Source organism: Symphalangus syndactylus, chromosome 8, assembly GCF_028878055.3.
Source record: "Symphalangus syndactylus isolate Jambi chromosome 8, NHGRI_mSymSyn1-v2.1_pri, whole genome shotgun sequence".
Taxonomy (NCBI): Eukaryota; Metazoa; Chordata; class Mammalia; order Primates; family Hylobatidae; genus Symphalangus; species Symphalangus syndactylus.
The window spans coordinates 74,404,339-74,418,357 of record NC_072430.2 but is presented as its reverse complement, the minus strand read 5'-3'; the positions used below and the strand labels follow the sequence as shown (position 1 = coordinate 74,418,357).

Genomic DNA, 14,019 nt, shown 5'->3' with positions numbered 1-14,019 from the left:
GTATGTAGGAAGCTGATCCAACAACAGAGAGAAAGAGAAAATAACAATTTCCACAGCACTGAAGCAATTAGATGAAAATGTCCTGTAAACTAGTGGCTCTTCCAACTTCTCTGTGTGTGTGTGGGGAGAAGCAGAGAGGTGCTGGAAGACCACTCCTCCTGGGAGATGCTTCCAGCCCCTAGGGCTCCACTGTCACCTATTCAAACGGGATTTCTCCTTTGAGAGAGGGAGGCCCACAACTTTGCTCTCATCTAAAACACAGATCCAGAATTAGAGGGGCAGTTTTAAAGCCAGTGCTTTAGAAAAATTAATGAATGAGACAGTACATGCAGGTCTTTAATAAAGTTCCCTGCAGTTTGTTTGTTTTGATAATTTTCACTGAGGAATGTAAGCTATTTTTGGTTGAATAAATGTAGTTAGGTACAATTTCTGAAACATAAGGTAATTCAAAAATATAATAGATTAGTAATGGAATCAAGGTCACTGTTAGTTTTTACTTAGAATACACCATCTATTTGAACACTAATGTGTACAATTTTTTTCGGATTTTAACAAAGTATGTATTTTAATTATTTGGCATTTAAAGGAATGTGTTTTCCTGTGGCAAGAACCCATTGTCAGAATTAACCAATACAAAAAACAATGAAACATGCCCCTTCTTGCCAAGGTGATATTTAAAGTTGCTTCCCTCCTCCCCCAGCCCCACAAAAAAGAAACTGACGGACAATACCTTTGCTCTGGCTCCTTTACTCTCTCTTCCTCTCCCCTCTCCCCTCTCCTCCCCACATCTCATAAAGGCCCTTTATTGACTGTGCGGTGTTATACACATAGGAAATGCAACCTTGTGTGCCCAGGGTATTTTTTTTCGTTTGTTTTCTCTTCCAGCGTCTGATTACTGGCTGGTGAACTGTTTGGGCCCACAGAGACCTCTAGACCACCAGCTCATGTATTTGAAAGGCATCTGTTTATTTTGAAAATGCAAATGTGGCCTACCTCAAAGACTGACAGACAAGAAATGACCCACTGAGTCGGGGGAGAGGTTTCCAATCTGGAGCCCTGTCCCTCCCTCGATCATACCAACACCACTGGCTGTCAGAACCACTGAAACCTACTCCTGGAATCTGAATGAAGGGCCCACGATTAAAAATGAACAATAATTAGCCAGGCAGATTATTTCTCACCCAGTTTAAAGTAATGATGAGGACGTTTACCAAGGACTCTGAGCCTTTGAAATGGGGGCTCCTAGACTGAGGGCTGCCTGGAGGAGGCCCCGATAACAAGGACACGGAGTTCCTCATGGTGGCCGCCCAGTCCTTATGAGGAGAAAGCCTGGGAAGGTTAATACCCTGACTTTGATCTCTGTCAAGGCATACCAGCAAGAATTAATTTACATTTCAGATGAAAAAGGTTGACAGCATGAAAAGGCATCTTGTTTCTGGTATGTCAATGTGCCGTAATAGATCGGGAATTCTGAAAGGAAGTTCTGAGGAAGCTAAAGGGATAAGCCACACGGCTGCTTTTATTGGGAAGGAGATGAAAGGAAAACAAATTGCAATATGCGCTGCTCTGTAGCAACATGTCAGCCAAATGCTTCCTAAATTTCAAGGGCCGTTCTTTTAAAAATACATAACATATCTTAGCAACACCACTTAAGAAAATACTATCGGCCAGAACTAGAAATACAAATGCATTCCACAGAATCTAAATTTCAAATGAAATGATTTGTTGAAAAAATAATAAATTAGAGAATAACCTTAGAAAACAAACCGGAAATGGTTGCACTATGATAACATCCCTAAGCCACTTCCCGCAGGCTCCTAAAGCGGGGAGCCGCTGTATCTGGGTCTGGTTCTACTCGGAAATGTCCTAGTGGGACGAAGAGAGGCTTGTAATGAGATTATGTTTGGGAAGATCACAACCCCAAACAGAAAAGTCAGAATGAGTTGCTTTGCTTCTTAGATAAACGCAATTATGCCTTCAAATCTAAAGATAAGGAAAATATTCCCAAGTAAAAGTAAACTGCCCATAAAATAGCAAAGATTGCTACCCTATTCATGCATCTTTACCACCAACAAAAACCAGCACACCAATTCCTGTCCATGGTGTTGGCCAAAGGGCAGATGCTGTCTGCCTTTGCTCTGGCTGCCACACTACTTCTAAGAGGGCAGAGGTGGTGTTGGTGCCACCTTCATGCCCATCTAAGTAAGCCCCTGCAGACTCAGTTAATGGAAGTTCCCAACATCACTTGATAGGCAAGAACACTTTGGCTGCAAGGCTGAGAAAGGCGAGGTGCTTGCAAGGCTAAAAAAAAAAAAGAGGCACCCTTAAAGAAATGTGTTCTCTAAAGTTCCGCTGGGTGCTTGCAAGGCTAAAAAAAAAAAAGGAGACACCCTTAAAGAAATATGCTTTTTAAAGTTCCGCTGAGCAACATTATCCTTCCATGGTAGCTACCCCATAGGTGCTCCACTGAAAAGATACAATTATTACTATCCTGATAGCATGATGATGAAGCAGACCCATTTCTGTTTTACAGCAGTATTCACTTGGCATTCACAGAGTGCAAAACAGGGAGCACTCTAAAGATGATTTTCACTTAGGCAAAATTGGATTTATGATTCCTATATACTGAACTCAGTGGATCAACAATAAGCTCAAGCAAGTTTAAATTTTAAAACACATGTTGGGCTTTGTACCAAACTGCAAGATCAGAAATCAGTTCGGTACCCTCTTTTAATGAGAGATTGTGTGTGTGTGTGCGTGTGTGTGTGTGTGTGTGTGTGTGTGTGTGTTGGGAGGCAGGCAAGTAGGGAACAAATGATGCACTTTGAGTTCTCTCTTAAGCTGTAACAAGAATTGCATCCCTCTTCCTGAGGCTTTGAAGTTGTAGAGCTTAGAATTCCTAGGGGATGGTGTTAAAAGTTAACATTTGCATTTTAATAGCACCCTTTCCTCCCAACTATTTTAGTTTTGAATGAAGACATCAGGCTTCTACAGTGGTCTAAGAGTTCTGTGAAGTTTACTTGGAGCCAGATTCTGGGCAGGGACCGCTTTGAAAAGGTTGCAGCTGTTTTATTTAAGAGTTTACTTCAAGCTCAGCAGTATGTGAAATCCTATCTCTCTCTCTCTCTGCTGCTGAGTCTACCAGCCTGGCTATTTCTCTCATTCTATCTCTAATTTCTTGTGGCTCCTGGAGCTCAGGGGCCTGTTTCTTCCAGAGCCTCAAGTAGGAATATGCAGTTTCAAATGAGGGAAGGAGCCCAGCCTGGCACCCACAATGGACACTGCCATTTGCAGAAGAGCAGAGTGACTGAAGAGCCAGAGAGGAGACGGATGTCAGAAACCAGAGCTTACACCTCTCAGGCTGCCAATAGCAAGCTGAGCCATAAGAGCCACCGTGTGCTCATGCGATGGGGCCCAGAGGACCATGATAGCCGCATATAAGCCTGGATTTGGGAAACTCAGTTTGCTGGGAAACTCCCTGAGTGATTCCTCCTCTGTGATGCTAAGAAACAGGTCTTGTATATAATTAGAGAATTCCAAAATGGGAAGGCACCTTCTGGACCTTTTTAACCAGCGCTCTCATTTAAGAGATGAGGGACACGTGCCTCCGAGAGGGAAAGGGTTTTGTTCAGGTGGCAGTATGCAATGCTGACTCTATCCAAACGGCCTGTGTTCAAATGCTGGTTCTGCAACTGATGAACTGTGTGACGGTGGACAAGCCTCTTCACTTCTCAGTGCCTCAATTTCCTCCTCTATAATATCAGGTATACAAGAGAACCCAGTCAGAGCATCCTTAGCCAAGTGTGGCAAACAGCAAATGTTCATGCTCACTGTTAGCATCATAGTTATCACACAAGGAGGGTAGGAACACTAGGACTCCTGTCTCCCAGAACTCTTGACTTATTCCAGTGCTCCTGAATTATTAACCTTTCAGCTTTTCTACATTCATAGGAAGTTAGTCACAGAATACTTTCAAGTGGACACTATGAAAATGATGTTTTAATTACCTGCTTGATTATGAGCAGCAGACTCATTCCTTCTGTTGCTTATTTTCTTAAATTTCCTCCGAGCATCATATCCTCTCCAGGCTAAAAATATAAAACCATGTGCTAGGAATGACATTAATTTAAGAACGTGCCAAAGAATTGATATAAGCTGTTTTCCCCTCCAATCTATTGCCCGTCTCATCCTCCCTCCTGCTTTCTCACTGAACAAAATAAGCAGAGGTACGTGATCTATGGCGAGAAGAGAGGCCTCTCTGTTCTCACAGCTTGGCTTTCAAGATGCTTCTGAGGGGTTGCTTTTGTTCACGCAGTGATTTCCAGAACACTCTGGGTTCCACTGATGAATCACGTGGGACCCCTACTGCAGGTGAGGTGGTTTCCTATCATTCTAATCCCTGGAGACAGCTCTGTCTTCAAGACTTGGGGATATGATACAGGGGGAGGGGTTTGGGAGGGACGGTAGAAAGGAACTGGAATAGGCTGACCCTTTCAAAATCTGTTATTTGGGAGAAAAATATAAACATGAAAGTTGAAGAAGAGAAAAAACGGAGTAAAGGGAAATAATAAGTAGCACAACACTGTCATTTGCTGTGAGTGAATTCTGTGCCGAGAGGTATGCTGAGGGAGAGGAAGATGTGCAGTGGGAAGGGAAAAGGCAGGGAAGAAAGGTGAAGAAAAAGAGAGAAAAGAGGAAGGGACTCCCTGGGGCAAAGGTGGTAAGCCCTTTAGATACAAAACTGGGGCATTAAGCCACCCACGAGGGGCATAACGTCTCCCTTTGTTCCTCCCATCTCAGCATCACAACTCTCGAAGTTGCTGGGTGAGCTCATGAAGTCCAAAATAGACTGAGCCACATTAGGATTCTGGGTTATGAGAGCATAAGGGAAATCATCCACTTTGTTGAAGATCTGGTGCTTTCATAATCATTTGTCTATTCCACAGGAACTTAAATGTTTTGTGTAGCACTAATAACACATATATGTAAACAAAGAGGCATTCACTAGGCAGGGCACATGAAAGAGATTAGCAACCTGTTCCCTTGGTTTATAAATTCCATCTGGACTAGAAAAGCCTTCTGGAAACAGCATTAGTAACTCTGGTACTGAAGATCTGACCACAGAGCTGAAGTGTATATTATCTCAGTCATTCTGGGAGATGCGGCACATGTCTGTGTGACTAGGGCTTTACTTCACTGGTCCATTTATACTGCCACTATCTATCCTGTCACTCATGTTGTAAAGACTTGTTTGCTTACCTGCAAGTCAGGGACCATGGCAGTTGTTGGGGCTCAGATAATAATTCTCCAAAATATGCTGCTTTGAACTTCAAACTTAGAGCACCTGGGTAGCAGCAAATGCAGGGAAGGGCTTTCTTTGAACTCTGCCTATCTATTAAAGGCTAGCTCCTCCAGAAGACATTCAACTGTGTGAATCCCTTCCCTAGATAGCTCCTTAACCAGGAGAAATTGATGCATACCCCAGGAAGGAAGACTGGAGTAAATATCACCTAGAGGTCAGATAAACTTTGTCCCAGGCTACTGCCTGTTCTTTAGGCCCATTCATTTCCCTCGTAAACCTTTGAATATTCCCTTAAAATTATCTACATCCTCCACTTCCCTCTCCCCTATGAAGAGGGTATTTAAGCTTCAACCATCTGGCCTTTGAGTTTCATACTTTTTATGACTTGCATGTTAATAAATTTGTATGTCTTTTCTCCTGTTAATCTGTCTTTGTCAGTTTGTTTCAATTATCAAACCTTCAGGGCACGGAAAGAAGTTTCTTTCACCCCTACACAGTCTTGCTCAAGGCTGCGATTTCAGCACCTAGCACAGAACCTGTGTAGTAGGCACTTGATACACATTTGATACACATTTGTTAGAGCAAGGAAGAAGGAAGGAAAGAAGGAAGGGAGGGAGGGAGACCACTTAGAAAAGAAACAGTTGAGTATTCCCCAGTAGTTAAAGACATGCCAATACCCAGGGCAGTATTTATGAGAACTGGACCATTTACCTGACTGGATGGCAATGGCTCCCTTCTCTCTCTTCTCTCTGACTCTTTTGTATCTCCTGGCTCCAAGCCACCCCTTTGTATATGCCTGTAGCACAACCACTCTGCCTATGACTTCTCGAAGTAGCCAATTTAATTGCTCAACATGGTAATATTTGAGAAAAACCTGAAATGAGACATTAGTTTTAGCATTACATACGGGTTCCTCAACAGAAATTCACTCTACTACAGCATATTCTAAATGAAAATATTAAAACAATGATATAAAGTTTATAGCGATGTGACTTATGCTCACATTACTGACTTCATGGGAGTAAATACAATTCTCCTTCTAAGATTGAGCCAATCCTTGATAATTGATGTAAACACATGATGAGGTCAACAGGGTTTTAGTGATTCCAAATGCTCTCCAGGCCTGTCTCATGTCAGTCAGCAGTTCATTTTCTCAGTTTGAGCTCTATCTACTGTCTTTCTCCATAGCCTCTGATAAAGGTACCAACCAAGAGGACTGACCCAGCCAACAGTGGAAGTTCAGAGGGCGAGGTAGCTGAATGATCCATAGTGACCTAATTTCTGTTGAGGAGGAGCAGTGTTGCCTTCGACACTCAGGCTGAGGCTGGTTTTATGAGGCAATCAGGACGGACCATAAAAACCTGGGATCCTATGGGGACGTGATGTTCTCCCAAATGAAGAGCTACAGATGCTGAGACTAATAATCAGGCTATGCAGCAAATACCATGAGTCCAGTGAAAATATGGACAAAACTCTACTAGAAACTCATCACTGCCATTAATATGATTTGTGTATTTACATGTGGTACTGGAATAAGCAGCATTGAGAAAAGAAACATTTTTAAATGAGCTCAAAGATCTCATTCTAAAAATGCTAAATGGCTCTCAAATTACATACAGAACAGGAGGCAAACCCTCCTCCTCTACTCCCTAAGGTCCCCAACCTCTTAAGACCAGCAAAGATCATTGTTAGGTTGGGGTCTTGTTTGCTAAGCTACACAACTTGCAGAGCCATTCATGCCAGTGACATCACTGACAAGAGACAAAGAAATAATACGGGACAATTTGAACAATAAAGAACGAACTACCTTTGTTTTTCCCAGCACCCAGTGATCTAATCTGGACTTTTCCAAGATAGCCACACAGCTCTCTTTGCTAGCAAGAGGTGTTTGATGTGCTCTGAATGCCAAGTAATAATACCTGCAAAATAAAAGAGTTAAGTGAAGCATTTTCAATCATCACCTGAGTCACCATAGAATTACTTGGGACCATTGACATACCTTGTTTTTTAATAGTAAATATTTGTCGAGCACCAATAATAGCATAGTAGGTAGTAAAAGATACAAAATTTATACTTATTAACTTGGCTCTTCTCTACTTTCATATGTTCTGCAATGTGTATTTATTTCCCTTTTAATGTTGCTTTGTAATTCATATTCAGTGCATACTTGGTGTCTAGTGCATTCAAAATCAAAATAATCTTTTTAGAAAGCTGAAATTTAGACAACTCCCCTAGTGAAAGTAATACTCCTAAATATTAGTATTACTATTATAAAAAATAAATTCCATTGTATATATTTGGACTCTGCTTTGCAAAGTCCCATCTAAAGCAACTTCTAGATAGCAGAAGTGATCACAGCCTAACACTACTGATTCTGCTGAGCCATTCATCTTACTCAACGTATAGAGAAGGTGTATTTTCTTGATACAATCACGAAAACCACATTTGTTTTCTTAAATTACTTCATTTTAGTGAACTTCTAAACTTTCAGATTAAAGAGTTTCAAAGAAGAACATTGTAGTGAAGGAAGGCCGGGCACGGTGGCTCACGCCTGTAATCCCAGAACTTTCGGAGGCCAAGGCGGGCAGATCATGAGGTCAGGAGATCCAGACCATCCTGGCTAACACGGTGAAACCCTGTCTCTACTAAAAACACAAAAAATTAGCCAGGTGAGGTGGCGGGCGCCTGTAGTCCCAGCTACTCGGGAGGCTGAGGCAGGAGAATGGTGTGAACCCCGGGGGGGTGGAGCCTGCAGTGAGCCAAAATCGCGCCACTGCACTCCAGCCTGGGTGAAAGAGCGAGACTCCATCTCAAAAAAAAAAAAAAAAAAGAAAGAACATTGTAGTGAAGGAAAAGTATCTTTTTTTTTTTTTTTTTTCTGAGGCAGAATTTCGCTCTTGTTGCCCAGGCTAGAGTCCAGTGGCACCATCTCGGCTCACTGCAACCTCTGCCTCCTGGGTTCAAGCGATTCTCCTGCCTCAGCCTCCCGAGTAGCTGGGATTACAGGCATCCGCCACCACATCCAGCTAATTTTGTATTTTTAGTAGAGATGGGGTTTCACCATGTTGGTCAGGCTGGTCTTGAACTCCTGACTTCAGGTGATCCACCCACCTTAGTGTCCCAAAATGCTGGGATTACAGGCGTGAGCCACCATGCCCAGCCAGGAAAAATATCTTTTCCTCACCCATCCAAGTTCACAGCTGAGGCCCCTAGAACAAGAGACAGATTAACAAGAGAAAGGCGTACAAATTCATTTAACGTAAGTTTTAAGTGACATAGAGGCTTCATGAGGAAATGAAAACCTGAAGAAACAATTAGACTTGTGTATTTTTTTTTTGAGACGGAGTCTCGCTCTGTTGCCCAGGCTGGAGTGCAGTGGCGTGATCTCAGCTCACTACAAGCTCCGCCCCCTGAGTTCACACCATTCTCCTGCCTCAGCCTCCCAAGTAGCTGGGACTACAGGCGCCCGCCACTGTGTCCGGCTAATTTTTTGTATTTTGAGTAGAGATGGGGTTTCACCGTGTTAGCCAGGATGGTCTGGATCTCCTGACCTCGTGATCCGCCCGCCTTGGCCTCCCAAAGTGCTGGGATTACAGGCGTGAGCCACCACACCTGGCCTAGACTTGTGTATTTCTATGCCAACTTTGATGAAGAAGTGGATAATCGTGGAGAAACAGAATTGAAAAAAGAGTTTATTACCCTAATGGTAATTAACTGAGGAAATTTAGCAAGACCTGTTTGTTCAGATTCTTCTCTGTGTCCCTGTGTCTTCAGAGATACAAATGTTCCTTTTCTCTGGGTATAGGAAGAGTACCTTTCACATGTGGTCTTATGACCTGCTTTAGGGCAGAAGGGCAGGAGAAGGTGAGAGTGACCTTCCTGCCTCTGCTATTTTCTCAAATGCTACAGTGCCATATTTTGGGGTAGTGTGTCCTGAACTCCATCGTTACCAAAAGGGTTTTTTCCTCCCCTTTTCTTTCTTCTCCTTTATTCTCCCTGTTTTTAAAAAATATAACTTGTTGAGGCACCAGGCATAGTGGCTCATTCCTACAATCCCAGTACTTTGAGAGGCCAAAGTGGGAGGATCACTTAAGCCCAGGAGTTCAAGACCAGCCTGGGCAACATAGCCAAATCCCGTCTCTGCAAAAAATTAAAAAAATTAGCCAGGCATGGTGACATGTGCCTGTAGTCCCAGCTACTTGGGAGGCTTGAGCCCAGAGTTTGGGGCTGCAGTGAGCCATGATCACACCACCGCACTCTAGCCTGGGTGACACAAGGAGATCTTGTCTCAAAATTAAAAAATATACATATATATAAACATGTATTATATATTATATTATATATATGTATTATATATAACTTTTTGAATATATTATCCTTTTAGAAAATCTCACCTTAGTTTTTCTTTAGAAAACTTGCAAGGCGTTTTTTCTCTGCTCTTTGCTGCCATCTATAATTAAGTTCAACCCCTTGAAAACTTTGAAATAAACTTAATTTCTTTGTCAAAGGATTTTGCTGCCATTCCTCAAACGAGATTAATCTGATATTTTGAAATTACTTTTAAATATAGAGCTGTTTTTACTTTTTAAAATGTGAAAGATATCCCCCCCCCCCCGCCAAATATATCCATGTCTTCCTGTTTATGGAAGAATAAGCGTACCTAATTAGTACTTGACTCATTCAACTTTATCTTCCTGCTACAAGATTATTTTGCAAGTTAGGATATAATGCTGAATTTGCTGGAAACATTTGCATTCAGAAACCCTGGGGCTGTTTCCAAGGCTCTGCATCTCTGTTTCCACCTTTGGGGAGGAACCTGAACCTGAACAGTGAACAGCTGAACCTGAACCTGAACCTGAACAGCTCTCTGAACCTGAACGGTGGCCAAGACCAGATGATGCTAGATCATTTGGCAGAACCCAGGAACCTGCTCATAGCAGATATCTTCCAGAGCTAAGTGGGAGGAGGGCATCAGCACAGATTCTTCAGCCCCAGGTTCTCCAGGACTGTAGTTTTGCTTATGATTTCTCTGACTTGGCTTTGGCCACAGCAAAAAGACTGTGTCATGGAGCACACAGGGAATGGCTGGCAAATCGATTGCGGTGAGAAAAGTCAGTGGTAAAATCAGGATTTCCTACACTTTTAGGACCAGCCAATTACAACATGGGCTCCACTGGCGTTAAGTAGCCCAGGCTTGCTTATGGTGAACGCTCAGTGTTACTGGTGATGAAGTGTTTAAAGAATCTAATGAATGACCAGCACCTTGAAAGATATAAAAGGAGTGCAAGTTATGTTCCAGTTCACCAATCAAAGATTTATACTTATTTTTCGGACATCTGTGGGTGTTTTTTTTTTAGCAACTGTTAGTTTCTAAATAGGCAGAATGTATTCTGAACATTAATATTAGAACTTAACTTTGATTTTCAGTCCATCAACCAAAAAATCTTAATTTATTATGATAATAATATTCATATCTAGCTTAGTTCAGAAAGACACGGGTAACAATACTATATGTAAAGAGGTAGTTTTCAAAATATAGTGAAGAAACATGAAAGTGACATATCTATAGTAATCAAGTAAGAAAAGCATAATGTGTTTCCTTCATGGAATAATTTTGGATTCTAGCAGGTACCATGGTGATAAATCGCTTTGAGCTCCTGTGTACTTCAGTGTAAAGGCTAAGCTGAAAGGAACCAAGCCAAGAGGTCCATCAGGAAGGGAGAGTTTTCTGGAAAGATCCATTGTACCCCTTTCCTAAAGCAGCATGATGAGTTAAGCAAAAGATATGCAACAGCAAAATAATAAATGTAAAAGTCTCTCTTAAGAATCTGCACACTTGAGGGCACTGCAAAAACCAGACTTCCCTGAACTGCCTCTTCTAAGTAGAATTGATTTTATATATTGGAGTCTGAGCACTGAGTTCAGAGTCAGAAGATCTCTGTCTCTAACTGTGGGTGAGTCACTCACCTCTCTGTATCTAACTTTCCACAAGTGGGAATAGGAACCAGATAAGTGGTTCTTAACTCTTATCTTGGGTAGGGAGAAGGACACGGGGCTCAAGGTTCTGTGAAAGTTTGGTAAAAGCTATACACATTCTATCTTGGAAAATGCTGTTAACACAACACATTGCATACAATGTCAAGAAATCCACCTAACTTCTTTTTCTTCTTCTTCTTCTTTTTTTTTTTTTTTTTTTTGAGACACTGTTTAACTCTGTTGCCCAGGCTGGAGTACAGTGGTGTGATCTGAGTGCTCTGCAACCTCTGCCTCCCAGGTTCAAGCAATTCTCATGCCTCAGCCCCCTGAGTAGCTGGGATTACAGGCATGTACCACCACACCTGGCTAACCTTTGTATTTTTAGTAGAGACGGGGTTTCACCATATTGGCCAGGCAGATCTTGAATTCCTGACCTCAAGTGATCTGCCCACCTCAGCCTCCCAAAGTGCTGAGATTACAGGCATGAGCCAACGCATCTGGCCCCACATAACTTCTGATGGCACTCAAGGACCAAAGAGCACTTCCTGCTGCAGAGCTTTATGAAGACATAAATTTCTCAAGGCTTCATTTTATTAAAACATATAAGCTATCAAAATAGTATATATCCAGTTGAAAAATATCTCTATTCAAAAAATGCCATTTTATTTTCTGTCTAAAATGTTTTGTTGCATGGAATGCAGGCTGTTCAAGGAAGAGTTTTTAAATATAACAGGCAAAGCAGTTTGTTAGCAAAAGCAACAGGCAACTAGAGATACATCCTCCCGCATTTAAATTATGGAATCATAAACTGGAAGGATCTGTAAGATTCCAGGATATGTTTGTTTTATATTGCTGCATAACAAATTACTTCAAAATTTAATGCCTTAAAAACAGATATTTATCACACAGTTTCTGAGGGTCAGGAATTCAGGAGCAGCTTATTTCTGGCCCAGGGTCTCTCATGAGATTACAGTCAAGATGTCAGCCACGGCTGCAGTCATCTGAAAGCCTGATTGGCACTGGAGGATGCATTTCCAAGGTGACTCACTCACAAGGCTGTTGGTGGCAAGATTCCATTCCTCACTGGCTGTTGGCAGGAGGCCTCAGCTCCTTGCCACATGGGCCTCTCCAGGGGACTGCCTGAGTCCCTTCATTATATAGAAGATGGCTTCCTTCAGAACAAAGCGTCTTGGGGTTGGGGTGGGGGGCAGACAGGGAGAGAAAGAGAAGAATTTGCAATGTGTTTTATGGCCTAGGCTTAGAAGTGACATACTCTCATTTCTTCTATATTCTTCTATTCCTTAGAAGTGAGTCACTAAGTCCAGATCACATTCAGTGGGAGAGGAATGAAGGGAGGAATATCAAATAATTTGTAGACATATGTTAAAGCCACCACAAAAGATCTCTCAAGCTCATCAAGTCTTCTGTCTAGTAATGATAACAAAAAACCACTCTTAATGATATAAAATGACTTCTCCAAGATGACGGATTATATGACAGAGGCTAAAATTATTATCCAAGGTCACTGATGTCCAGGTCATTAATATTTTTAAACTGACAAGACTCCAGCTAATGAAGTTTAATTTTTGATGCAAGGGGAAAAAAAACAAGCAAGAGTAAAGTTAAATGCTACTTCTTGCCAGAAAAGAAAAGACTGATAAACTTGCCTACACAAAAATAAAATTTTTCTACCTGAAAAAAAATTGGAGATTTGGGAAGAATCGATCTCTTTTAGTTCTTCAGCTTTTGTTTGTTTAGATATAATGGGTTTTCCATGTTACACTTTATTATGCTCTTTATAGAGAGCATAATATATATTTTATATATTTCCAACAAAATGCTATTGTTTGGAATATAGGCACATCCCTCATCAAATCAATGGCGGTTAATTTCTTGGCCTATTTAACTGATTTAACTTGAAGGGTATTACCTTTGAGGGCAGAAGGGAGCTTTCATTTCCCTTTATTCTCCTTTCTTATGTTCTTTAGTGCAAATGAAGAAAAATCTTTGGTAAGACAGAGTAGAGAAACAGAGACTTTGTTAAATGCACCACAGTTGTCCTATGAGAACTGGTCCATGTCAGCAAAAACAAGGTTTGTGGTCTCTGCTCTGGCTCCACTCAGAAGAATGTGAAGGACATACGTCTGAGAAATTGTAATGACCAAACATTGCTTTTCCAGGATAGAGCCAGAAACAAAGTCTATCAGGTCTCCAAGAACTTCCAGGCTTTCCCCCAGAGGAAGCAGAACCTTAGAAGACAGGTAGGAGAGACTGAGGGCACTATGGGGAAGGAGTAAAGAGGGAATGCGGGCCTGGACTCTATATGACATGAGCTCTGTATTTCTGAAAGACAACTTAATTATGGAGGAAGAGAAGTGTTTAGAAATTTTGGAATCTTTGTGTGTTCTTGATCAGTTGACAGATTATTTCTTAGGTTATTTTCGTACACGTAAAGAACTAGTACCTGACCTCTTTCAACACAACATGGGCAAAACTGAACTGAACTTAACTGATCAGACTTCAGACTCTACTACCACGTGTCAAGAGCTACCACCTAGGCAGCTAGAATTTATAGGACAGAAAACTAGGAGAGAGCTAAAGATAAAGAGAACCCTGGAGATCTGTGGAGGATATCCTCAAGCATTCAGCACAGTACTAACTGGCATATGCATATGAGGAAATTATCCAAGGCTGGAAAGAACCATCTGAGAGGATTAGAGGGAACAGTGCCTGGTGCTTAC

General features: G+C 41.7%; 1 protein-coding gene across 1 annotated transcript in view; it reads right to left on the bottom strand.

The window, feature by feature from the left end:
- The window catches only part of MYO3B (myosin IIIB), a 269,300-nt gene that overhangs the window by 155,153 nt on the left and 100,128 nt on the right, over positions 1 to 14,019 (bottom strand). Inside the window, exons 9-11 of the mRNA XM_063645412.1 lie at positions 7,110 to 7,221; positions 6,014 to 6,176; positions 4,008 to 4,088 (exon numbers count right to left, since the gene is read on the bottom strand). Of these exons, the coding sequence (XP_063501482.1) occupies positions 4,008 to 4,088; positions 6,014 to 6,176; positions 7,110 to 7,221 (356 nt within the window). The remainder of the gene's footprint in view (positions 1 to 4,007; positions 4,089 to 6,013; positions 6,177 to 7,109; positions 7,222 to 14,019) is intronic.